Raw genomic sequence first — 23264 nt, 5'->3', positions numbered from 1 at the left:
CAAAGAGACGGCGACGCCGACACCGATGGCTGCGATGCGCCGCTGGCTGTCGGCCTGCACCATCGCCGCCCTTCTGCCCTGCGTGACGCGCGATTCGGTTTGCCTTGGGTACAGAGGCGGACACCCAACTACGGGGACCGGTGAGCCACACCTCAACGGACAAAAACAAGAAAGAAAAGAGAGAGAGATGTGCTTGGGTACGCATTCGAAAGGAATGATCTCCGCGTTCGCCCGTGTGTGAGGCGAAATACTCTTGTTTCATACGGCTGCCGTCGCTAGATCTTGATTCCCCCAGTCGCCGTCACCGGCAGCGCGGCTTCGTTTTCTCGCGCAAAGGAGACATACGCGGCGCGTCGCCGTATTAGCAGCTCCACCGTGGCGCCGCTCCCCGCCGCGTCAGAGACGGCCTTCACATCGATCCACTGCGCGTGCCGCTGCAGAAACGTTTGCAGCTCTGCCGTGGGGGTGTGGTACAGCATCCCGATAAAGCCAACATCGTACGGCGACTCTGTTTTTGTGGTGTGTTGATCCTTCAACAGCGGCCGCACGTGATCGGCTGCTCGAGCCAGAACCGCTTTTACCGGCTCCCACGCGTGCGCCGAGCTGAAGCCGTGAAGGAGGGAAAGGCTCAAGTGGAAGATGTCGTCCATCTCGTGCGACGCGGCGTAGCGCCGCACTTTGGTGCCGTCGTGATTGACCCAGCAGCACCGCCCGCAGTCCCGCAGGAGACACAGCAACGCCTCCTCCGCGGTGCAGCTCACACCCGGCATGCGCTGCAGCGCCATTGCCAGGGTCGCCTCCTGCGATTCCGCCGACAGCTTCTTCAGCACACGGGGTACCGCCATCCACACGGGCCGCAGCTGCCTCGCCAAATCCACCGGCAGCACGGCTGCGTCCAACTCCGCCGTGCAGCCCGGTGCGAGCCAAAACGGACGCAGCCGCACCTGACGCGGGCCGCCATGTGGTGGCCGAAGGAGGGCGAACGGGAAGGGGTGCGGTGGGCTTCCCTTCCCCGCGTGGGCCGCCGTGAGCGATTCGGACGACCGCCACGCCAGTTCCAACTCCACTGCGGAGAGGCCAGGGAGGTAGCACGTGGCCAACGCCTCGAGGGAGACGTAGGCATCGAACGGCAGCACACACAGCAGCCGTGCCCACCACGGCCACGCCTCCACCGGCAGCGTCGCCAGCGCCAGGTAGGGGTACCCGATGTCCGTCACCGGGATGGAAGAGAGCGGCACGCCGCCTCTGCTGCCCTGCCCAGGCACTGTCAGCGGACGTGTGGTGGCCGCGCCTGCTGTGCTTTGCACTTCGGTGTGTGTGGTAGAGGCAGGCGCCCCTACGGCAGAAACGCCCTTCGCTGCTGGGTCGGCCGCGTGCGCCATCGCCGCCGGAAACGTCGACGGCGTCCCTCCACGGACGTTCCGCTTGCGGGGAAGCTTGCTGGGCAGTGCGCTTTTAATCGGACGCCGAACGTGCATGACAGGGAAGGCTTTCGTGGTGTCGCTGGCGGTCAACTTCGACCCGGCGCGGATCGACGACGGCGTCGCTTCCTTCGTCGCCTCTGCCGCCTGGTCGCTGTGCCACTCCGCAGACCCGGCGGTGACCCGCCAGGCACTCGACGGATCCCACGCCGCGTAATGCGGGTCCGCTGCGCCGCGCTGCGGGTGCGTGACCGAAGCTGCCAGGCGCACCTGCGTGCCGTCCTCTGACTTCTCCACGTAGTAGATGAAGATGCGACACAGCAGGGTCCTCATGCTCGTGCGAGGCCCGACAAGTTTCAAAAGGGCATCGGAGGTGCGCACTTCCTCTATCGGAACGAAGAAGGTGGGGACGCACTCCACCAAGTAGTCCAGCATCTCCGCCGGCGTCAGCCAGCCGTGCGCGTTAGCCAGCGCCGTGTGAAGGGCGATCCATTCCTCCGGAGTGGAGGGACGTGGCGGGCGCGTCTTCTTTGGCGTGGCTTCATCGCTCTTCCTGCTCGACGGCGCTAACGAAGCCGGAAGTTTTGACTTTTTCGCCGCCGTCGTCTGCCGCGGCGGCACGACGGGGGCGCGGCGCAGCAACGCAACGTCGAGTCCCCTCAGCAGCGAGGCGTCGCCGACGGTGGCGCCGCTGCCGCGCGGACCTTCGAGGCCGTCGTAGGGCACCTCCTCCAGCCCCGTTGCGGCGGCGAGGGCGTGGGCGGCGTCTTCGTCCGCCGTTGACGCTCGCGCTGCCGCTGCCACCTCCTCTTGCGCAGTGACCGCGTTCGTGTTGACGTCAGCGGTGCAGTCTTCAGCATCGTCAGCGTCGTCGAGCGGCACGTCTGCCCACCACGCCTCCGCCTCCGCGGTTGGGCGGATGTGGATGTAGTCGGCTGGAACTGGTACGTAGACGCCGTCCTCCACCACACCCTCGACGGCGCGCTCCGTTGGGATGCCAAGATGTTGGGTGATGACCGCTACAGAGGAAGAGGCGGCAGGTGGCGCCCACAGAGGTGGCACCTGCGGAGGGGCGCTGCTCTTGTCAGAGTTGGTGACAGAAGTGTCGGCACAAGTTCCTCTACGCAGCAGGAACATGGAGTCCGCGGTGAGGGCGACAAGGCCGTGCGCCACATCATAGTCGTGTTTAAAGCAGCGCGCAAGTCCGGCGTGGCGTGTGCGAAGGTCTTCGACTATTTCCAGCGGCAACAAAACGCGGAGTTGGGCAATCGGCATGGGGCTGCCATTCTCTGGCAGCAGCAACGCGATGGCGGACCACAATCGATGCACCGCTACGTGGGCAGCCTCCACGCCCGCGGTCGCATCCGCAGCAGCAGCAGCAGCAGAAGTTAAAGTACGCCTCTTCTTGCTGTGTGCATCCTGTGACGTGCTCTGCTGCTTCACCGCTGCGGAAGAGGTCGGAGGGCGGTCGGGTGCAGCCGACGGTGTGTGGGACGATGAAAGCCGAGCTCGCACCTGCGCCAGCTCCTCGCTCAGAACCATCTCCGACACGTCCAACTCCGTGTGACTCCTCGCCTCCTCCACGCCTCTCGCCGTCTCCGTGTTCGGTAGGAACTGCTTGTTGGGTGATCCGCTGACCACCGATGCACGCGACACGCGCCACCGCCGCGTCGTGTTGTCCTGTGTGCAGGCAAAGCGGTGTGGAAAGAGCTGAAGAAAGCTGCGTGCTGACCCGAACGATTCGCTGATAGCCTCCAGGTCGAGCAGAGGGGTGAGCTCCGTCAGCGGCACGGAGGAGCCGTCCGCAGGAAGAAGGGCATAGGCTTCTTCAATAAAGGCTTCTGCCGGCGAGGGGCTTGAGGAAGGAGAAGTCATCGCACCGTCATCGATAACGTGTTCCGGTGTAGTGGCATCATCTTCCTGGCTGCTGCGTGCATCAGGCATCAATCCTTCTTGAGAGGACAACACGTCGTCGTCTTGCGAGGACGCGTTCAGCAGCATATCCTCGTACGCCTGCATGAAATCATCCTCCTCGTCCCCTTCGTCCATGCTGGCCTTGCTCTCTGATGCGCCACTGTAACCGCGGAGTTGGTGCGCCACCGCCGTTGCGAAACCGCTCTTGTGAGGGCGAGCGGAAGTGTTCTGGTCATCGGCCGATAGCGCCAATGCATGATACCACGGTGTGCGGCGTGGAAGTTGAAGAATACCGCGGCACAACCGGCGCATCGACCAGCAGGGCGAGGTTCGCCGCATGAACACACGTGCCCGCCGGGGGATCAGTCGTGCGCGGAGTCGTGTGTCTGTGCCTTGGCACTTAGAAAACGCCTCCCTTCGCGAAGTTTGCCACGGCAGCTATAATGTACTCTGCGCGCTCGAGTGCGTGTCCCTCACCACAGCAGAAAGGTGAAATTAAAATAAAGAGAAACAGTAGAAAACTTTCAAAAAAAAAGAGCGCCAAATCGCTCTGTGCCACGTGCTGTTGTTCCTCGACCATTTGTTCACGTCTCGATACACGAGCCTCGATATGCAGGAAGAAAGAGAGAAAGAAAAGTCGTTGAGGGGGCAAGCTAGCCTACATCCTCAGCATTCTTCGCTCAGGCGTTCTCGATCAGTTCTGTGTGGTTCTTCGCTCTTCTTTTTTGGAGGGAAAGAGATTAGCAGGACACGTCGCACGGTGCCGTTGATTACACGTTACGCAGGAGAGCAAACAAAAAGGAAAACGAAAGAGGCAGAACGTAGTTCGTCCGTTGCCGTTTGCAGACAGAGAAGCCTATTCCACCACCACCTCCACAACAAGAGAGCAAGAGTCGCACTCACACCGCAGCGGGCGACCGTGACGCGGCGCCGCATCGGCAAAAAGCACCGCCTCATACACACCACCGCAGCGGCACTCACACTGGTACACGTGCACCTGCGCAGCTGCGTCGCACGTCTCATCCGACCCGTCCACCAGATCAAAGTCATCGACGAGGGACAGCGTGTCACTGATGGCGCCGACCTCGCGCACCAGCACATGCGAGCGCACCGCATCGTAGGCGGCCCGCAGAAAAGGATCTAACAAAATCTCCGACGCCTCCTTCACCGCGTGAAACGAAACAGGCGCCACCGCGGCGGAGGACGGGGACGACGTTGCTGAAGCGGCCTCATTATTACTCCTACTGCCCTCGTGGCTTCCCTGACAGCAGCCTCGCTGTTTATCGGGGTGGGTGCGCAGAGCCATCTTCTTGAAAGCGGCCCGTATGTCGCTGACGGAGGCATTGCTGGGTACGCGTAGCACCTCGTACGGCGTCCAGGCCGTGTAGCTCCACGTGCACACCGCCATGCGGGCACAACAACGATGATAAACAAAGGGTGAAGTTCGTAGATATGACGCTGATTGCTTTTCTTTTTTGCTAATTGGCGAGGTCGTCGTGCGCGTGCTCGTGGGACCCCCCCCCCTCCCGACTCACCGCAGCGTGCGAACAGTGAGGGAGAAAGAAAACGCAAGGAAATAATGCATAAAACCCGATGCATCGATGAGACGTAGAGCCCACTTGGACCCTTCCATTTTCATATTGTGTCGACATCCTTTGTCAAGGGGTCCACCTCCGATTAAACAAACAGGTGTCTCGCTCCGCAGCGTACAGGTCGTGGGCTCGCGGGCTGCACAGCCCCACAGCGACGCGCGTAAACTTAACGGCCCTACGAGAGGCGCACACGCAACGGAGAAGAAAGGAAGAGATTTATCCTCCCTTCCTTCGAGGTCCGCAGCTCCCTCCTTGCAAGAGCGGTGTTGGCAGCCGCTCTGCTCGATTGTCGGAAGAAGACAAACAGACAAACAGGACGAAGACGAAAGCACAGCCGTTGACTTCATCCCTCTTCCTCCCTTCTTCCTTTTTTTTTTTACAGCGTTCGTCGGAGTCACGATAAGTAAAAAAAAAAAACTACAAAGACGTTGAACTGCGCAACAGCAAGCGCACCGGCACGGCGAGAATAAAGACGACAGTAAAGAAGGCTGCTCCTCCGGCGTGCCTGCACGGGGAAAGCAAGGAAGGAACGTCGATAAGCGGGGGGAGGGGGGGTAAGCAGCATGCTCATCGTCGACTGCTGTCAGTGTTGGCACGAGAACCCGCTAGTGTGTTTGTGTTTGGTTTGTGGAAACACCAACTGAGAAAAAAAACCCTTCGTTACGTGGTTGCCGCATCTCCGTCCCGCCCCTCTCCCTGCGCGCAATGCGCATGCGAATTACACTGGCAGACCGATAGCTGGAAGTGCACAGAGCCGGTGCCGGTGCACCGACCCATGCACCCGCAGCTCATAAGGAGAAGTAGGTGGCACATGTGCCCTGATGCCTTTCCTTTACTGCCTCGCTTGCCGAGCCACGCCACAAGAGAGAGGGGGGAAAAGGAACAAATATATATCCTTTCCACAGTAGAAAACACAAAGCTAAGCTAAGCTAAGTTCTAAATCCTGCTAAAGATTTGTAACCGGGAAGTTCTCCGTCTCTCACGCTCTTCTTTCCCTTTTCTCCTGCTTTACGCCGTGGCCTCTGCCGCCGCCGCCGCCTCCGCCTCCTCCAACTCACGCAGAATTTCGTTGTTCTCGTCTGCGTCGCCCATGTACAGCTTCCCCACCGGGCACAGCTGCGACACCGGCATGTTGTTGTCCGTCTTCACCTCCAGCTCGTCTAAGAAGGTGGAGATCTCGCTGAGGCCGCCGCGACCGATGTGGCCCAGGTTGAAGTCCTGCGCATGCTCGTTCAAGAAACGCACGCAGCGGGTACAGTGGATGCACCGGTTCAGCACGACACGCGTCTGTGGATCAAAGTAAAAGTCCTCCACCGCCTGCTTATCCTCGCGGTAGCGGGGGATGTCGGAGCCGTAGTTCATGCTGACGTTCTGCAGATCGCAGTTCGTGGCCTGCTCGCAAATCGGGCAGTCGTTCGGGTGGTTGATCAAGATGAGCTCCACGTTGCCCTCCCGCGCATCCCGTACGAGGCGGCTGTCCGTGATGATCGACATGCCCGGCAGCGCCACGGTGGAGCAGGCCACCACGATGTTCTGCGTGCCGTCGATCTGCACCATGCACATACGGCAGTTACCCGCCACAGAGAGAATGGGGTGGTAGCAAAACTTGGGCACGCGAATCCCCTCCCGCTCCAGCACCTCTAACACGTTCTCCTCCTGTGGAATGATCTCCACCGGGCGCTTGTTCACGAACATAATCGCGCGCGGTTTGTTCTCGGCGTACTGGCCAGCGGCGACTTGTTCGGCGGCCATGGTGGCTGCCCCGTCGCGCAGGTACGTGCTGCCGTGTGCGATGTCGGCCATTTCGGAGTTGTACGGCGTCCCGTCCGAGCGGAAGCCGCGACGCGCGCACCACAGCGCTGCAGGGGAGGAAGAAGAGGGCGCCGAGGCGGTCGCCGCAACGGCGGTGGCTGCGCGCAGCGACGGCTGCACACGCCCGAGGACGGTGCTCACAAAGCGCTTCATTGAGAAACGTAAAGTAGCAGAAGAGAGAGAAAACGAAGATGACAATGAAGAGCAGAAGTAAGCAAGAAGTCAAGAGAACAGAAAAGAGAAGACCGCCCGGGTGTGATCGCCTTCTTTCTTCTCCTGAAAGACCAGCAAACACTTACTTGCGCGGCTGCGGAGTGCGTGGAAGCAGTCAGCTGCCGCCTATACACACAGGATTGCACGCCCACACTCGTCAGAAAGGGGAAATGAGCACCAGCGTTTCGCTGTACCGGCGTATACCTGAGTGGGTATCCTAATAATAATACTACTACTAATAATAAATGCAAAAGCGGCTAAGTTAAAGTTAAGTGGGTAAGATGCTATATTATTTGCGGTGGTTGAGTGCGCCACCGTCGACGCGCGATATCTGCCTCGGGGATTGCTGTGGTGAACTATGTCTTGCTTCGGAGACGTACACAGTAGTAGTAGCAGAAGGCGGTAAATCAGAAAGACACGAATGGACATAAGGGAGAAGGAGGAAGAGCGCAGAAGCGTGGAGAACAGTGTGGAGACATTGTCGGATGTATGTGGTAGACTGAGCTGCAACGACGGGTGAAGAAGAAAATAAAAACCTGTGTGTTTTCCAAGTCTTTTTCTCGTATTGCTTCGCTGCCGAACAAAGGTGGCAAAGGTGTGAGACCAAGCGAAAACGGTGAAGCAGTCCATGTCACTGGCAAACGCACAGGTGGATGAAAAGTGATGGATAAACCGATCACACTCCGCTTGTCGCCTGCCGGCAGGACACCTAGCAGGATCAGACCTTGCAGCGAGAAGTGACGTCACCCAAACCGCTTTAAAAAAAAACCCCGAGATGACGTGCGCGCATTGTTGCGTGTACCGGTAACGTGCGCATCGGCTCTTATTGGTCGGGGGTCTCTTTCTTTATATGTTTTATGTCGGGACGCATGCGCGCTACGACCTTCATTTGCAGCAGAAGGAACGAAGAACACTAACGTTAACAAAGCGGCAGAAGTAAAGGAGAGCTGAGGCGAAACAAAGAAGATAAACACACGGGTCGGTGCGGACAGCTGATAATACACTTCTAAAAAAAAAAGGGGATTCCGCAGGACGACAGTAAGCTCCGCTGCGGCGGCACAGTGAAAAAGAAAAGACGCTGCAGTGGTTGGTGCCATTGAGATGCGATTCATCTACCAATGAAGCATCGTTGCCCGCCACGCACTTGTCGTCTTCTTTCCTCCCTTTCCTTCATCCTCGGCATTTCGTCGCACCGCGCAGTTGCGAAACCCGCACTCACACTCCTTCCTTCTCTTTTCGTTTTCTTTTTATCTACGCATCTTGCTGTCACCGTTCTCTTAGGGAGGCTTTTTCTGCTGCCTAACTAGGCGCGCAGTCCTTTCCCTTTCGCCTGTCTCCTCCGTACTCCCCATCCAACACTCGGCATGGTCGAGTCACAATCAAGAAAAAAGGTTGCCGCCTTTGGACGAGTTTTTTCCCCCCGCTCTTCCTTCTCCGTCTTTTTCTTTATTTTCAATATTTTTTCTTTTACGTATTCCAACTTGATTACGACGTCCAGCCTCGATCAACGAGAGGAAAGCAAAGACACAAACAAAGATAAATTCAAAGAGAAAGAATTCGTTGGGGAGGTGTTATACGTGTTTCGATAACGGAACGAAAAGAACAGCCTCCGCCTTTGCTCTTTACGGTAGAAATCATATAAAAAACGCATCAGAGTTGTGTTGCTACATGTCGCGTTAAGAGCAACATATATATATATATATATATATATCTGTTTGTCACACAACGTTATCATCTTGTGACCGAATGTACAGTGCATCTTTGTCTACCACATGAACAAAAGGAAAAATGAAGAGAGAAGTTGCAGCGCGAGAGAGGGCGCTCCAGAAAAAAGATAAGAAAACCAGAAGACTCTTTTCCAGCTCAACCGTGCATGGTGTGCATAGTGTGTTCCTTTGCTTTGGAATACCGAAAAAATGACTTCACCATGCAAACGTGAAAAACGGAGGAGGAGCTCGTTCCGGCTGTGTATCAATACCCTCCGCTGTCGGTGTTCCTTTCCTTTTTCACGAGGCGGCTCCCACACAAGCAAGAATTGAAAGACAGTATGAAATATGGAGGGTATAGATGGAACGCATGGCGAAGAAAGACCGCACGACACACAAAATTTGTACAAGCACGTAGACTGCACCAAACGATGTCAGCATGTTTGTTTGTTGTTTGGGGGAGGGAGGAAGTACGATATCGCAGCTCAACGATACGGCACTTTTGCGTGGTCAATGCAACGTGGTAAGTGGAAAACAGAAGAAGAAAAAAAAGAGCGCAAAAAAAAACACACAGTTTCAAAAAAAGAAGAAGAATATCAACAGAAAAACCAAAGTGTGCGAGCTACTTCGCTTACTTTCTTTTCTTTTAGCGGTTCGGGATATATATTTTCCCTTTTGGACCTCCGCCTCTCTTGCAAAAACAAGGCGTTACCGTTGCCCTTGATGAGGCGCAAACAGTAAAACAGATGGGTCTTCTTTCGTGGTCATCGTAACCCACGCACGCGTCACGGAAACGACGCAGAGAACGGAGGAGGGGAAAAAAGCCGATACCGGAGTGAGCTCTTACGATCTTCACACAAAAGCAGTGCAGAACAGAGAGAAAGAAAAACAATAATAAAGAAGAAGGGAAGGCGCGAACGAAGTTCGCTCATGAGCTGCTGCCTCCAAACAGCAAAAACAAAGCCAAAAGAAGAAAAAACTAAGAAAACGGCATCTACAGTAACGCACATGCATGTGTGCACGTGAGGCAGCAGTCTTCATCTACGAACTGCGATCCATAAAAAAGAGAAGAACAAAAGAAGTATCTAAATTACAGCAAAAAAGGGTGTTGCAAAATAAAAGAAGAACGTTTTTTTATCGTTATTGTTTCCCTTCAACTTTTCATTGCTTTTGGCATCGCTCCCAACACGCGCCTTCATCCATCGCCTTCTCTTCTCCGCGACTCGTCTTGTTGGGGCGGCCGGGGGATGTGCATGCGTATGGGCATGCAAAAAAACGGGATTAGCAAGCGCGCGACTCCAGATTCTCGAGGATGAACAACACACAAAGCGGAAAAGAAAAGCGAGGTGGGACCGTCAGGTCTTGTGAGGTTGCTGTCGGTGTTTTCCTTCCAAGACGACGCCGTGCAGCACCGGCGATCTAACACTGTGTATCCTCCGTTGTTGTCTTTTCAAAAAGAGTAGGCTGCGCGTAACTCCGGCACAGCAGCTACACCTCACCGAACTCCACAGCACACTCTCCCGTACTCCCCCTGCCAGAACCGCCTTGCACTGGGCACAAACCAAAAGAAGGATAGAACGGAGAGAGACAGAGAGAGAGAGATGATTTTTAAAAAAGGAGGGGGCACCGAGATGTCGTAGAGCCGACAATGAAAAGAAAAACAAAAAAAGAGGTAACGAGGAAAGCGCGAGGGCACGCTCCGCCGCGCCAGAAACACGAAACGACGTCATGAGCACACAGTAAAGAAAGGGAAACAAAGGGAAAGGAATGTGGACAAATCAGCTTCGGCAGGGCGGCTGCCCCGCAAAGAAGTAGAAGGAAAAACAAACAGAGAACTAAGAGGAGGGGGAGGGGGGGATCAGAACCACGTATCCTCACGAAACACCGCTCGCTGGCCAAAGGAAACGGTGTATAGGACGATACTGTACAGATAGAAAACGAAAAGGGGTTGAAAAGGCAGCAAGTCAGAATCAAGACGCAGCGCAGCCAATATATGTTAGGGGAAAAAAACAAAGAAGAATCCAAAAGAGAGAGACAAACATGGACATGTCAAACCTGAAAGGCACGGAAGTCGATGCCACTCACGACAGCCGCAGAACAATCACCTTTCATGTAAATATAGGTATATGTGTAGATGTACATGTGAGTGGGATGTTGTTCGCATAAACTCTTACGTCATCAGAAAACAAAAAAAAAGACAGTTCCATGGGAAAGAAAAGAAAAAAAGAAAAAACACGCGAGAGAGAGAGAAAGAATCCATCCTCTACATAAAAGCTAGAGGGTACAATAGGACGCGCTACGTACATCTACGTCTAAGCGGACCGATGCCACGTTCATCCTTCTCCTTTGCATTGTACACGACGTCGTGGCCGCGTACCCACACCCACACATCACCACCACAAAGAAGGTGCGAAGGTGAAAGATTCATAGGCGGGACCCTGTGCGCACACACACAAGAAAACGCACAAGAGCAAGTTTTGCACGATAGTGTGATGGACGGATGGCAGCACCTGCTTCTATTGCGCTGCGACTAATACTCCTCGTCCTTCTCCTCCATCTGCCCCCTGCGGTGCCCCTGCCGATAAGCAAACCGCACCGCCTATGCTTTATCTGCTTCGTGGCCGCGGCGTGTGTGTGTGCGCGCGCGCTCAACAGAAGAAGTTCTGCAGTATATATATATATATATATATATATATCTTTCCTTTGGTACGGTTCCGCAGCACCTTGCGAGGGAGAATGTGTGAAGGGTTTGCCAAGAGCTTTTCTTCTTCTTCTTTGCGGTTTTTGTTAGTGGGGCAGATGATGATGTCTGATTTTCGTCCTGCAACTCCTGGAGCGCTAGGACTCAAGAAAAAAAAGTCCCGCCCTCGCTGTAAATGTCTTGTGAGCGCTGTTGTCTACGCATTCTTTGCGTGCCTGTACGCAAGGTGCAGATGCCCCTCACCGTCGGTATGCTGCTTGGGCCCAGAGATTGGGTCGACCCCGCAGCGCGAATCACTCAGTGCCGTCTCTCGCACTCACCTTCTCGAGTCTGACGACGGAGAGACCTCAGGAGAGATACTCTCCACGTTGCGATGCGGTATCGGCGAGGGAGAAGGAGGAGAGGAAGCGGCTATTGTGATAGCCCCTACCCACCCACCACCCTTTGCCACCAGCACCGTTCTCTTGCGTGTGTGTGTGTGTCAGGGCTTCGTTTGAATGCGCACGGCAAACCCAGCCGCCGCTGTTGCTCCTGACTCTAGAGGGCACTCTTCCCCTAGCGATTTGCACAACGCATTCACGTGTAAACGGCCGCTCTTCGATAGAAGTGCAGACCCACATCGAACTCTTCCCCTCCCCTTGTCAAAATAGTTGAGGGGGTGGGGTGGGAGGAGAGGAAACACCAGCCGTTATATAAGCTGTGCTATGTTCAGCATCTGCTCCACTGAGCACGACGCACGGTGAACCTCCAGAAGGGCCCGCTGCATCACCACAACGCGGCATGAATGCGACTTCGGTGGGTCTCCCCCCCACCCCACACACACACACACACACACACATGTATGCTTGGTAGCCCGTAGGCACACATTGAGAACCTGCGCGAACGCGTTCCGCTGCTGGAGGGGGTTCTCCTCCAGCTAAGCCGCGACCCACGCCTGTCCACCGAGCGAGATAGTTCGCTACCGTACACGAGGAAAGATGGCTAGCTTCTTGGCTTCCTCACGCAGTGAGTGTGTGACCCACCTTGAGGCACCCCGTCGATGAGTTGGCCGGCAGCGTCAGAGGCCTTGTTTTTGCTGTTGCATTACGACATACAAAACAGAGCTGCTCTATGAATGACGCGGCAAGCAAGAACAGACCTCCTACAAAAGAAATGGCAGAGGCGGAAAAGACACTTGAGAACACGAGACGAAGGAGGGGGGAGGACCACGCATATTCGCGGAGCGACTGGCAGAGACACGGCACGAAGCGTGTCTGTCACTCCGACAACACCACATCTGAACGAGAAAAAAAAAACGACGGAAGAGAAGGCTACACTGTCATATCGGCTCGCGTACGCTTGAAGAACTACATAAAAAGAGAACAGGCATGCGTGTGTGAATCCATGCACACACACACACACATGTATATATATACACTAACACACACGTACATGCGCACATGCAGCCATGACAAACCCTTCTTCCCGAAAGCTATTGATTTCTTTTGCTATTGGTTACGCCTGAACGCACAGGAAGCGAAAGAAAAGAAAAAGGAGGGCGTCCTGGGTGGTGTGGAAGCTTCAGAAAAATCACAAATTTAAGGAAGACGTGCCAAACAAGACGAAGCATTCATGTACGTTGCGTTGTACGTTTCTTTTCTTCTCCCTCGCCTCACCTGCACGTCTCCCACCACGGAAACAGAAAAGGGAAAAACAGGGGGAGGGGGAAAAAGGGCCCAGCTCTCTCACTCGTTGATTTCCCTCTCGACTGTTTTATACACGTCACTTACCCGTCCTGTTCTTCTCTTTTTTTTTTTACTTCCACTGCCTCTCTCCGCCTTCATCGCCCAGCCACTTTTTTGGCCTTTCACAGGAGAGAGAACAAAAAATCCATGGCAGGCCACATCGTACTACAAAGGGGTGGGTGGTTCGCGGCAGTAAACGCGTAATGAAAAAAAACAGAGAGAACACGGAGAGGTAAAACGATTAACGAAGAAAAAGGAAAAATGTTCGACCCCAACGACCGAGGAGAGGCAACAGCAGAGAACTTTAAATAGGTTTTTTTTTTTGTGTGTGTGTGTCGCTGCTGTTGTTGTTTTGCGAAGACAAACGAGACCAGCTTTGAGATCGTGAAGTTTCCTTTAAAAACTTTCCGCGGTGAATTCGAGAGGTGCGGGAGAGGAGAGCCCCGTCTCAATAGACGCGCCTCTGTGTTTTTTGTTGTGCCGGTTGTGTGCCGCACGACCTACGCGTCGCCTTTCGCTGGGCGCTCTTTTCCCTTACAAAGCACACGTGCAGACAAAAAAAGAAAAACCCAGCAGCAACAACGGAAGACAAAGGAAAGCTGCAAGAGCCAAAGAGTCAAACAACTCGGTTGTATCGCAGACAGGCCCACGTCACAGAAGCCTAGACATCAATAAAGTTCACGCTGTTCTCCTCAGCTGGTGTTGGAGGCGACAGATTTTTCTTTCATTATAATGTTTCGCAATGCTTCGTCAAGGATCACAATTCCGAAAGCGTCACCGTCGAGGAAGGAGCGTACGCACACACACACACACACACACACACTCAAACACGCACGCGATGTGTCGCCTTCAAAGACATATTCTTTCCTCTTGCGAGCAGCAAGCCCGACAAAGCCGCAGCACACCGGAGAATAGAGAGAAAAAAAAAGGATGTTAGAAATGTGCTCAAAAAATAGGAACGAGCAAAATAAAGGTAAAAAAGAAAAGTTCAGACGGAAAAGCTCGGAAAGAATTGCTTGCGTCAGTGGCACAACACTCCGATAAAACAAAGAAGAAGAAAACAAACAAAAAAACAGCCACACGAAACGAAACCCACGACGGCGTCTTCGAAGAGAGCGTAAACAGAGAGAGAGAGAAAGAAGAGGTAAACTGCCTGTTAAAGCACGAGAAATGAAAAACACCGACGACACGAAGAGAGAGAGAGAAGAAAAAAAAAGAAAACAGGGGAAAAGGAAAACCAACCGACGAAAGGTGACTTGAATATCGAAAGACCCGTTTCTCTTTTTATTTTAAGTCATTACGACTTAACGGCGTTTTTTACGGCGGTGCATGTTGTCCTTGATTTTCCTTTTGGAGTGAAAATAGAAGTGGCTTCCGCCAGCGCACGTGTCAGAGGTGACGACGGCGCGTTAGAAGAGTAAGAAGAAGATAAAAAGAAAACACCAGAGACAAGACGAAGAGAAAAGAAACGAAAGGGAGAACAAAAGAACGCGATAAAAAAATCTCCAAGAAGAAAACGAGAGCAAAAACTTTACATTCAAAACAAAAAGATTTTAGAAGAAAAAGGAAAAACACACTAGTTCAAAATGAAAATGAAGAAGAAGCAACGTGAACATCGCAGTAGTAACTTAGATAGACAGACATAGAAGGGAAATAAATAAACAGGTTCCTTGCTTGTTGGCGTCACGTGTTATCATCAACGCTGCAGAACTCGCCGACACGCTTCCGTATGCATCACATGTTCCTTCTCAGAGTGCAGAAGCAAAGCTGCTGGGAGCATACAAAAGAAAAAAGAAAAAGAAAAAGAAGACGAAGACGAAGTGTGGACCTTCTCGTCAGCCTCTTCACGGCTTTCCGTGAGTACTCAACTATGATCGGCGGCGGAGCGCGAAGAGGTGGCCCTCCTTTCTTTTTTACTTCTATTCGTGTTTTCTTTCTTTCCTTTTGACGGAGAAAGGACGCGATGCGGTGAGGTCAAGGAAGAGAAAAACACCAAAAAAAAAAGAAAACAAAAACAACACAAGCATAGAAGTGATGAAACGCAGACAAGCACAGAAGCTCGCGCGTCTGAAGTGCCCTTCAAGAAGGCGAAATATGGAGAACGGTGTATGAGGTGAGTGGATTCAACGACAGAGACGTGAAAGGGAAAGAAAAAGGAAACACACACAGACACAGACACAGGAAAGGGAGAGACAAGAGATTGACAACGCATAAATCACGCGGTTCAACTGAGTAAAAAAAAAACAAAAAAATACTTGTTTCAACTGTACAGGATTACATGGCGCGATACATCGAGAACTAACAAGATGTGAGAAAATTGAATTATACGTTTAACAGCGGCACGTGAGCAGGTATAGAAAGCAAAAACATGGAGAACAGAAGAGGAAAAGAAAAAACAATAAGGTCGTTCGCTCTGTTATTCATGTCGCCGACTTTCATTCCTTTCATTATTATTAACTTCCTCCGTTCTCCTTTTGAAGGGGAGGAGGGTACTACGCCGATGTACAGCACCCATCCACCAAATAGAGAACGTGAGAGATTGAGACTACCATCCACACAGCTTTACGTATCATCTCCATTGGCGTCTCTCGAGTTTTCTTCTTGCGCTGAGCGCCGAGCCTTTGACGACAACAACAAGAAAAGAGAAGAGATTTTTTTTTTACTTTTCCTTATCTTCTCCGTCTCACACCAGAAAGCAAAGTAGAAAGAAGAAGTGCACGGGTGGGGTCGAAATCATCCGGCAAAGACCGCACAACTTGAAAAGGGTGAAGGAAACGAAAACCAAAAAGAGAACACTGCAATCCCTCGCACACTTTACTTGCATCCCTTCGCGTAACACACCGCCACAAAAGAGGAGGATGAAAAAGGAGGGAAGGAACGAAGAGGGAAAGTCGGCACCCTGAGCGCTACAAGAAGCGAAGAAAAAGAAAAAGAAAAAGAGAAGAGATATACAAATGTATGTAGCTGCGCAAAAGGGGGAAAAAAAAACAATGTACAGAACAAGCAAAAAAACAATAACATATGTTCATGTGTGTGTGTGTGTGTGTTTTGATAACATTTCATGTCTTTTTCCTTCTTCTCTTCGCCAGCGTGCGGTTCAATAATGAATTCGCATCAAATCTTGGTGTGTGTGCACCGTTCTCCGCACCCCCACCTATGTTTTGCGTCTCACGGCGTCGGTGTATGTGCGTGGCGGCCGCTGATAGCAGACCTTCGTGGTGTGGCGATACACGCACAGACACCCACACAGTCTGGTGCGTGCGTGCACAGTCACATTCCTTTTCTCCTCTTTTTACTCCGCAGCTTCCTGCGGTCGCGGCAAAGCAAGTACAGGAATAGCCGTAGGCACCTACATCATCCTTTACCGATAGCTGCATTCCTCGCAACGTAAGAAGCGAGGGGGGGGGGGGGCGCCTCGAGGAATACGCCTGTTGCTGCATCGCTCTGCTGCGGTTCCTCCTCTCGGCACCACCACCACCAGCTACGAGGGAGAGACAACGCGAAACAGAAAACGAAACGGCTCGCTTTTGGAGCTACGCAGCCTCCCCCAGAAAGTAGGGGTTGCCGCCACGCATGGCCTGACGCTGCAGACGGACGAGCAGCTTGTGCTGGCGGTAGCACCGCTGCTCTCGCACGTTCGTGTTCTCATCGTACACCCGCACGTCGGTGTCGGGGTTGAAGAGACACATGCATGACAGCTTCCGCTGCACCGCGCCGAGGCCCTCGCGGTACAGGTCACACTCCGCCTGCTCGGCCGTCATGCGCCACTGGCGGTTGATGAGGCGGCGCTGACGGGGACCCCAACGACCGGCACAACTCGGCGAACGGGCGCCGGCGAAGTTGTCGCTCGCCTGCTGCCGGCTCTTCTCCTTCGTCGTGTCGCGGGCCATGCACTGATGGTACTGATGACGGTGCGCAGCGTTCAGCAAACACTTGAAGGCGGCGGCCTGCTGATGGCTCGAAAACTGGGTCTGGAAGGACTGCATGACCTGCTGGTTCAGCTGCTCCTGCGCCTGCTCGTGCTCACGCAGGTTACGTTGGTACTGCATGTCGAGGAAGGGGTGCTGGTCCGCCGGCGTGCTGCGCAGCGCGGTGACGATGTCAGCCACGTTGAAGGACGCGGAGGCGCTAGAGGACGACGGAGACGATGTGTGCGATTCGGTGTACGACACACAGGGTGTGATATAAAGCGGTGGCATCACCGCCGCCTCCGCCGCCGTCGTGGCGGAAGGAGGCGCTGCATCGCTGCAGCGGCGAGGGGGGGAACTCGGAGGGGTGCGTTGCAGCCCACCCGCCGACGTCGCCTCCGGCGCGCGCACCGTCACGCCGTCCTCCAGCGGGGCAAAGCTGGGCGAGTTTGAACTCCGCTTCGACTCACTCGACGCCGAGAGCGCCGGCGAGGAGTGGCGGCTGCTGCCCTCGTCGCTCTCCCCGTCATCGCTCGCCGTCGTCGCCTTCCCGCGAACACCGGTAAAAGGAGAGTCGTCGGAGACCGCCGCCACCACGCGGTCGCAGGCGTTGTTCGACAGGCGGGCGCTGTTCAGGTCCCACTCCACAATGCGCTTGTAGATGGACTCCTCGAGCTTCGCGGAGGAGGAAGAGGAAGAAGAAACGGACGGGTTAGTTGAGGAATCCTCCGACGCCGTCTTCGATGTCCTCTCCGATCGGCGGATGCGGCTGTCGTGGCGGTTCGGCGGCTGCGACGTCACCGCACCGCTCCACAGGAGATTGTTGAAGGACACGGCGGTCGGCGCATCGACGTGCTCCGACCACCGACGTGCCGGGCGGACTCGGCGGGTCTTCACGCACTTGCCGTTCACGTCGCCGTTGATAGAGTTCCGTGTCTCTTCCTGCTCCGGCGCGTGGGGACGTCTGATGGGGCTGCTGCTGGGGCTGCTGGCGTGCGAGTGACGTTCGACCGTAGAAGAAGAGGGGGACGCGGCACGGACGGCGCACGTAACAGGTGAGTAGTTTCCCTGTTGGCGAGACCACGCCGCGCTCTGATTCTCGCACGCCGCGCACAAACCGTAGGAGTCGGCAACCATCTTCATCGCTCGCTTTGCGCGTGCGTGTGTGTGCGTGTGTACCGCTGTTGAAGATCCTTGAAAGCGTCGTTCAAAGAAAAGCGTTCGAACGTAAAAACAGAAAACAGAAACGAAGGAGAAGAGGAGAGAAGAAACACGTACGAGAGCGTGAAGGGCCTGACAAGACGTATGCTCCGGCCACGACGCGTTCAGCAGCGCTATTTCCGTCCTTTCGCCGTCCGAAGAAACGAGGAGATAACTAAAAAATACAAGCAAAAGAGACACGAAAAATACAAACAAATACACACAGACAATATCGGCGCAGAAACAGCAGGGAGAGTCGGGCACGTAATAAATGTGTCGCGCAGTACCAGTATTAAAACACAAGAAAAAAAATGGAATAGTACGAAGATAACGCGCAATATCGATGAAAGAAGATAAAAGAAGAGGTGGCACAACGAAAGGGTGAAAAAAAAAATACAAAAGGGAAATCTCTAAGAAGCCGCGAGAAGCACGCAGATCATGCATGCACACGTATATCGCCAAATGTGAAAAGATAGCTAGCTAGATATATATACGTGGAAACGTATGTGACCTGGATAATAGCAAGAAGAAGAGCAGAAGCACTTTTTCCCGTTTGCAATCAAAGACGAACGGTAACACAAGAAAAAGTTCCGAAGACACAAATCAATAACAACAGTAAGAACCGATGTAAAAGAATGAAAAGAACGAAAAGAAAACACGAAGGAAAAAGCGCGTCGGGTACAAGAGAAGAAAAATGAGAAGGGGCAACCACAAGAAGACCACAACGATATGTTGCGTCTTGCGTTTTGCAAGAGCGCGTGCCTAATCTGCAAAAGAAAGAGAAAAAATTCCTGCTTACCTTTTTCACCCCCTCTGTTCACTGTTCTGGATTTTTCTTGGCGAGAGAAAAGAAACACAAAAAAAAAGAGAATAAAAAAAATAGTGGGGCAGTGGTGAGCAGTAAAACTTTTGGGAGGTGGGTGGTGAGCGTGAAGTGAAAATACTGGTAATACCAGCACTAGCGTTGACAAGGAAAATATCGATGTGTGCTCAGTGCGTTGAATAGAGGGGCTTTAAAAGGGGGAAAAGGGGAAAAAAAGATTGTGATGGGAAGTGGGAATAGACAACAGAGAAGCGAACCAACGACGTTGAGAGAGAGAAGCACTTCAGCTCTTGGTAGACCGCTGTGTTACCTGTTGAAAGATTCTCTCTTCGAAATTCGTCTTTTTTTAAAACAACTGCTTGTGTATGTGTGGGAGCGCACGCGTCGGAGTACGTGTGTGCGTGCCGATGTCAGAGTGAGAATGACGAGAAACACAACGAAGAGAAAAGAAGGTGAAGGAAAAGAGAAGAAAAAAAAACAACGATTTAGCTGACTTCACCAAAACAAAAAATAAGAAGAAGAAAAAAACGGAGTCGCTATGCGTGATGAAACCGAATTCAAGTGAGAGAGCGCGGAGAGAGACAAAAAAAGAACGCTGTAGACTTCCTTTTGCTGCTGCTGTTGCTCCTACGGCGCTCGCGCACGGTACAGGAAAACAAAAACACAAGGGCAGCTAAGAAGAAAACAAATGAAAAGACAAGTTCGCGTGTGATCGCTTCGTCTGCAGGACGAGACAGAAGGCAAAGCAGGACAGAAAAACGAGCGGGCCAATGGATTGACTCTTCACTTCCGTCTAGGTGTATCTGTTTGTTATCGAATCGAACTGAGCGGGAGACAGGAAGAACGCAGAAGGCTTGTTGCGGATCCGATAACACGTCAGCACTGCCAGAGAACGAGAAACGAAACCAACGAACAATAAAGAAGAAGAAAAAGAAAAGGAAAGACTATTCTTCCTTAACACCAATCAGCGTGAGATCGAGAGAGCTATTATCTTTTTCTCAGTTGAGCAAATACAGATCAGAAGGGAGAACGACGTTGAGCACTATTCTCAGGAAAAAAATATATAATAATATGGCACCAGCAGGCGTGCTCCCTCAAGTAAAGCATAAAACAAAACGAAATAAACACGTGTGTTTGTGGAATTTGAAAAACAAAAACCAGAATGTATAGACAAACGAATAAAACGCGCGCTCCTGTTAATTCAGATTGCGTATACGAGAGACAGACAGAGAGAGAGAAGAAAAAAGAAAAGGACAGAGCGAGAAGAAAGACTGAGAGACCCCCGAGGGCGAAATCTCGCAACGTTGGCAGCGATTATGCTGCTGACGCCAAAACGAAAAAAAAAGAAGATGCTGAAACGAAAAAAAAAACCGAGAGTGAAAATTTGATTGTCGAAAGAAGTCAGAAACAGCGAGATATGGAGAAGAGCGGCGAATCGATACTCGTATATATATGTGTGGGTGTGTGTGGGTGTGGGTACGCAGAAGTGAAAACAGGACGCCTATCAAAGGCAATCTTTCCTTGCTCTCGACCGCTCTCTTATAAAGAACTTCGTTTCTGAACTTCAGAAATGGGGAAAAAAAGGAAGAAAAAAAGGGTAGAGGAGGTTACAAGATAATAAAAAACACCGTCTCTTCCTAAATTAGTAAAAAAAAAAAATTCTTCTTTTAAAGGGTTATGTATGTATGACGCAGGATCGAGCAAAAACAATCTAATCAGGAGGAAGAGAGAGAGAGGCAGACAACGAACGAAGGTAAAACAGGGAAAACAAACTAAACTAACAAGGACATAGAGAATTAAACAATAGACACGTTTATAGTTCAAATACGACTCGGCAACAGAGAACCAAAAAAACAAAAAGATGAAGAGCTGAACAGAAACCGCAACGGCCGGGAACGTGAAACGCACCAACGTTGCGCGTCTGCTTATCTTTGTTGTCGCTGTTGCTGCTGGTGTAGGTTGTTGTCTTCACTGTCCTTCGTTATCGACGTGTGTTGAAGTGGTAGGAGGCTACCGGTGTATAAGCGCACTCTGTGGGAGCGAATTATAACCCAGTAGTCAACACCGTCGAAAATGTCCAAACTTGGCACTGCGTATTGTGGTCTGCAGGGGACGACGCTTCAGAGCAACTTGACTGTAGACGTGCAAATGTATGCTGCGAAATAGAAAACTAATATAATATAAATGTAAGGGAAAACTGAATCGGTGTTACCTTGGCAGACTGATGATATCTCTCTTATACCTTTCATGACGAACGCGTTTGTTCCGAGGGTAAGTGTGTGGTAAAGAGAGAGCGAGAGAGATGGCAGGTCAACAAAGACGAAGAGGTGGAGGGGAACAGAAAAAAAGAAAAGAGAGCGCGAGGAACGCTTCGGTAGACAACATGGATGTATCAAAGGAGATGGCAGCTTCGCGGCATCTGCCTCCGATGTTTCTCTCCTTTCAACGTCAACGACGTGGGATGTACTTTGCCACTCAGCGCGTGCGCAACGGAAGCCGCAATACAAGCTGCGTGCCTTCGTTCGCTCATGTATTCGCCTGCGCTGTAGATCACTTGTCCCTCTCCTAGAAAAGAAAAGGACTTTTTTCCTTGAACTCTATATTCCTTCTTCTTTTTCGCCTATATATGTTGTTGTTTTCTCGTGAGTGTGACGACCTATAGCAACAACAGCGCGGTAGACACCCATAGCGCCCGCTGCCTCCACCCGCTCACAGTGCTACTCCTCGCTCGGCCCTCTTCGGTAATCCACGGAGACGTAGGAGTGCAGAAAGCTAAAAAGGCAAAGCACCCCCACGCAGTACACGTAAGAAATTCGCCTCGCACGCGCCCGTTGCCATCGCTGCATCTTGCCGAACTCGCCCTCACTGATGATGCCGTCAATGCGCTGCAGGACCACCAGCGAGCACATCCCCACGTTCTCAAAGCCGTTGTCGAGCAGCATTTCATGAAACACCGGCATGTGCGCCGCCCCCCATGGAATGGCAAACGTCTTGTACAGGTTATCGTTAAGGGGGTAAATCATGTTCAGGCAGTGCTGCTCGCGCCGCACGCTGCCGACCACCGGCGCGTTGAACCGCACGGAGCACCACCACGGCAGCCTCTCGTAGTCGTACCGGTCCGCAGCGTGCACGACGGTGTGATACGGGGAGTCCTCCACCCCCCACGAAAATGGCTGGAAGAACTTCTCCACCTCCCGCGGCTCCCAGCCCTCGTCGTCGTCGTGCTCCGGCGGGCGGGGGGGCGGCACACGCGGGCGGGGCGGCACAATCGTCGAGTACGGCGCCCCGCGCAGCGGTGTGCGCCCCTCCATGAGCACCGACTCGTGCTGCGCGCAGAGGTCGTCGACCTGGCGAAAAAAATCTGGGTGGGCGAAGTGACGCAGTGGGATGAGGGTGACGGTGATGTTGTGCACTGGGTGGCGGTAGGTGTGCGCGATGGCGGTGACGACGTCGTCGTGGCACGATAAGAAGTCGGTGAGACGCTTGCTGCGCCACGGCGCGGTGTAGCGCAGACACGGCGCGTAGACGAAGTGACGAGCAAGGGGCGCTGCAGCGGAAGAAGCGGACGCGGATGTCTGTGCCGATGTTGAGGAAGAATTGTTAGCGGTGGTGTCATGATCCACCTCTGGTGTCCACGGCGTCGTCGACGTGGCAGGAGTAGCGGTGCAGGCGCCGCGTCGCGCCGACCAACACGCTGCGAGGTAGCGCGTGGAATGTGCGTGCACAAGACGAAGGCTTCGTCGGCGCGAAGCGGAAAGCGCAACCGCTGGTGCAAGCGAGCACATCTTCATCAATCTATCTAAAATATTGCGTGCGTGGGTCTGTGTGTGTGTGTTCCTTTTTTGATGTCGCCCTTGATGCTCCCCTCCTTCACAGCTTGTCTCGGTTGGGAGGGGGGGGGGTAGGGGGGGCATTAGCAAAAGAGGCGTTTTGCGGCGATGATTGGGCATTCGCCGAACGTGAGGTGAAAAAAAAAATGTTGAAGAGAAAAAAGGAGTGGAGAAGGTGAAGGAGAAGCCAACGCGGGGGTGCAGCACACAACGCTGGGCGTTCCGGGTGCCGTTCCATCTCCGTGAGGCGGTGCTTTTATCGCCTCATCTTTCCAAAACGGTGTGCCAACCTCCGTGTCTTTGTGTGTTCTTTGCTTTCTTTCGTTTGGAAAAACAGCTTCCATCAGAAGTCACTTTGAGGCCTCAAGAAAAGAAAAAGGAAAGCCAGCGTTCCACAACAGCGGACATCCGTTTCTTCCA

General features: G+C 53.1%; 5 protein-coding genes across 5 annotated transcripts; all 5 read right to left on the bottom strand.

The window, feature by feature from the left end:
* Positions 1-275: 275 nt before the first annotated feature.
* ABB37_06241 (putative mitochondrial hypothetical protein) lies at positions 276-3647 on the bottom strand (the record flags this gene model as incomplete). Its single annotated transcript, XM_015804506.1, has 1 exon — positions 276-3647. One exon carries the CDS (start codon positions 3645-3647, stop codon positions 276-278), a length of 3372 nt encoding a protein of 1123 aa, XP_015657080.1.
* A 544-nt stretch (positions 3648-4191) lies between these two features.
* On the bottom strand, positions 4192-4743 carry ABB37_06240 (putative chaperone protein DNAj; the record flags this gene model as incomplete). The annotated part of the gene is made up of 1 exon (XM_015804505.1): positions 4192-4743. The coding sequence occupies one exon, from the start codon at positions 4741-4743 to the stop codon at positions 4192-4194; it is 552 nt and encodes a 183-aa protein (XP_015657079.1).
* Positions 4744-5935: 1192 nt separating this feature from the next.
* Positions 5936-6892, bottom strand: ABB37_06239 (putative mitochondrial Nadh:ubiquinone oxidoreductase 78 Kd subunit-like protein; the record flags this gene model as incomplete). Its single annotated transcript, XM_015804504.1, has 1 exon — positions 5936-6892. The coding sequence occupies one exon, from the start codon at positions 6890-6892 to the stop codon at positions 5936-5938; it is 957 nt and encodes a 318-aa protein (XP_015657078.1).
* Positions 6893-16616: 9724 nt separating this feature from the next.
* Positions 16617-18134, bottom strand: ABB37_06238 (hypothetical protein; the record flags this gene model as incomplete). The annotated part of the gene is made up of 1 exon (XM_015804503.1): positions 16617-18134. The coding sequence occupies one exon, from the start codon at positions 18132-18134 to the stop codon at positions 16617-16619; it is 1518 nt and encodes a 505-aa protein (XP_015657077.1).
* A 3597-nt stretch (positions 18135-21731) lies between these two features.
* Positions 21732-22805, bottom strand: ABB37_06237 (putative mitochondrial hypothetical protein; the record flags this gene model as incomplete). Its single annotated transcript, XM_015804502.1, has 1 exon — positions 21732-22805. One exon carries the CDS (start codon positions 22803-22805, stop codon positions 21732-21734), a length of 1074 nt encoding a protein of 357 aa, XP_015657076.1.
* Between the last annotated feature and the right edge of the window lie 459 nt (positions 22806-23264).

The sequence above is a fragment of the Leptomonas pyrrhocoris genome (genome assembly GCF_001293395.1).
Source record: "Leptomonas pyrrhocoris isolate H10 chromosome Unknown, whole genome shotgun sequence".
In the NCBI taxonomy this organism is placed as follows: Eukaryota; Euglenozoa; class Kinetoplastea; order Trypanosomatida; family Trypanosomatidae; genus Leptomonas; species Leptomonas pyrrhocoris.
This window is presented reverse-complemented; position numbering and strand designations above follow the sequence as displayed.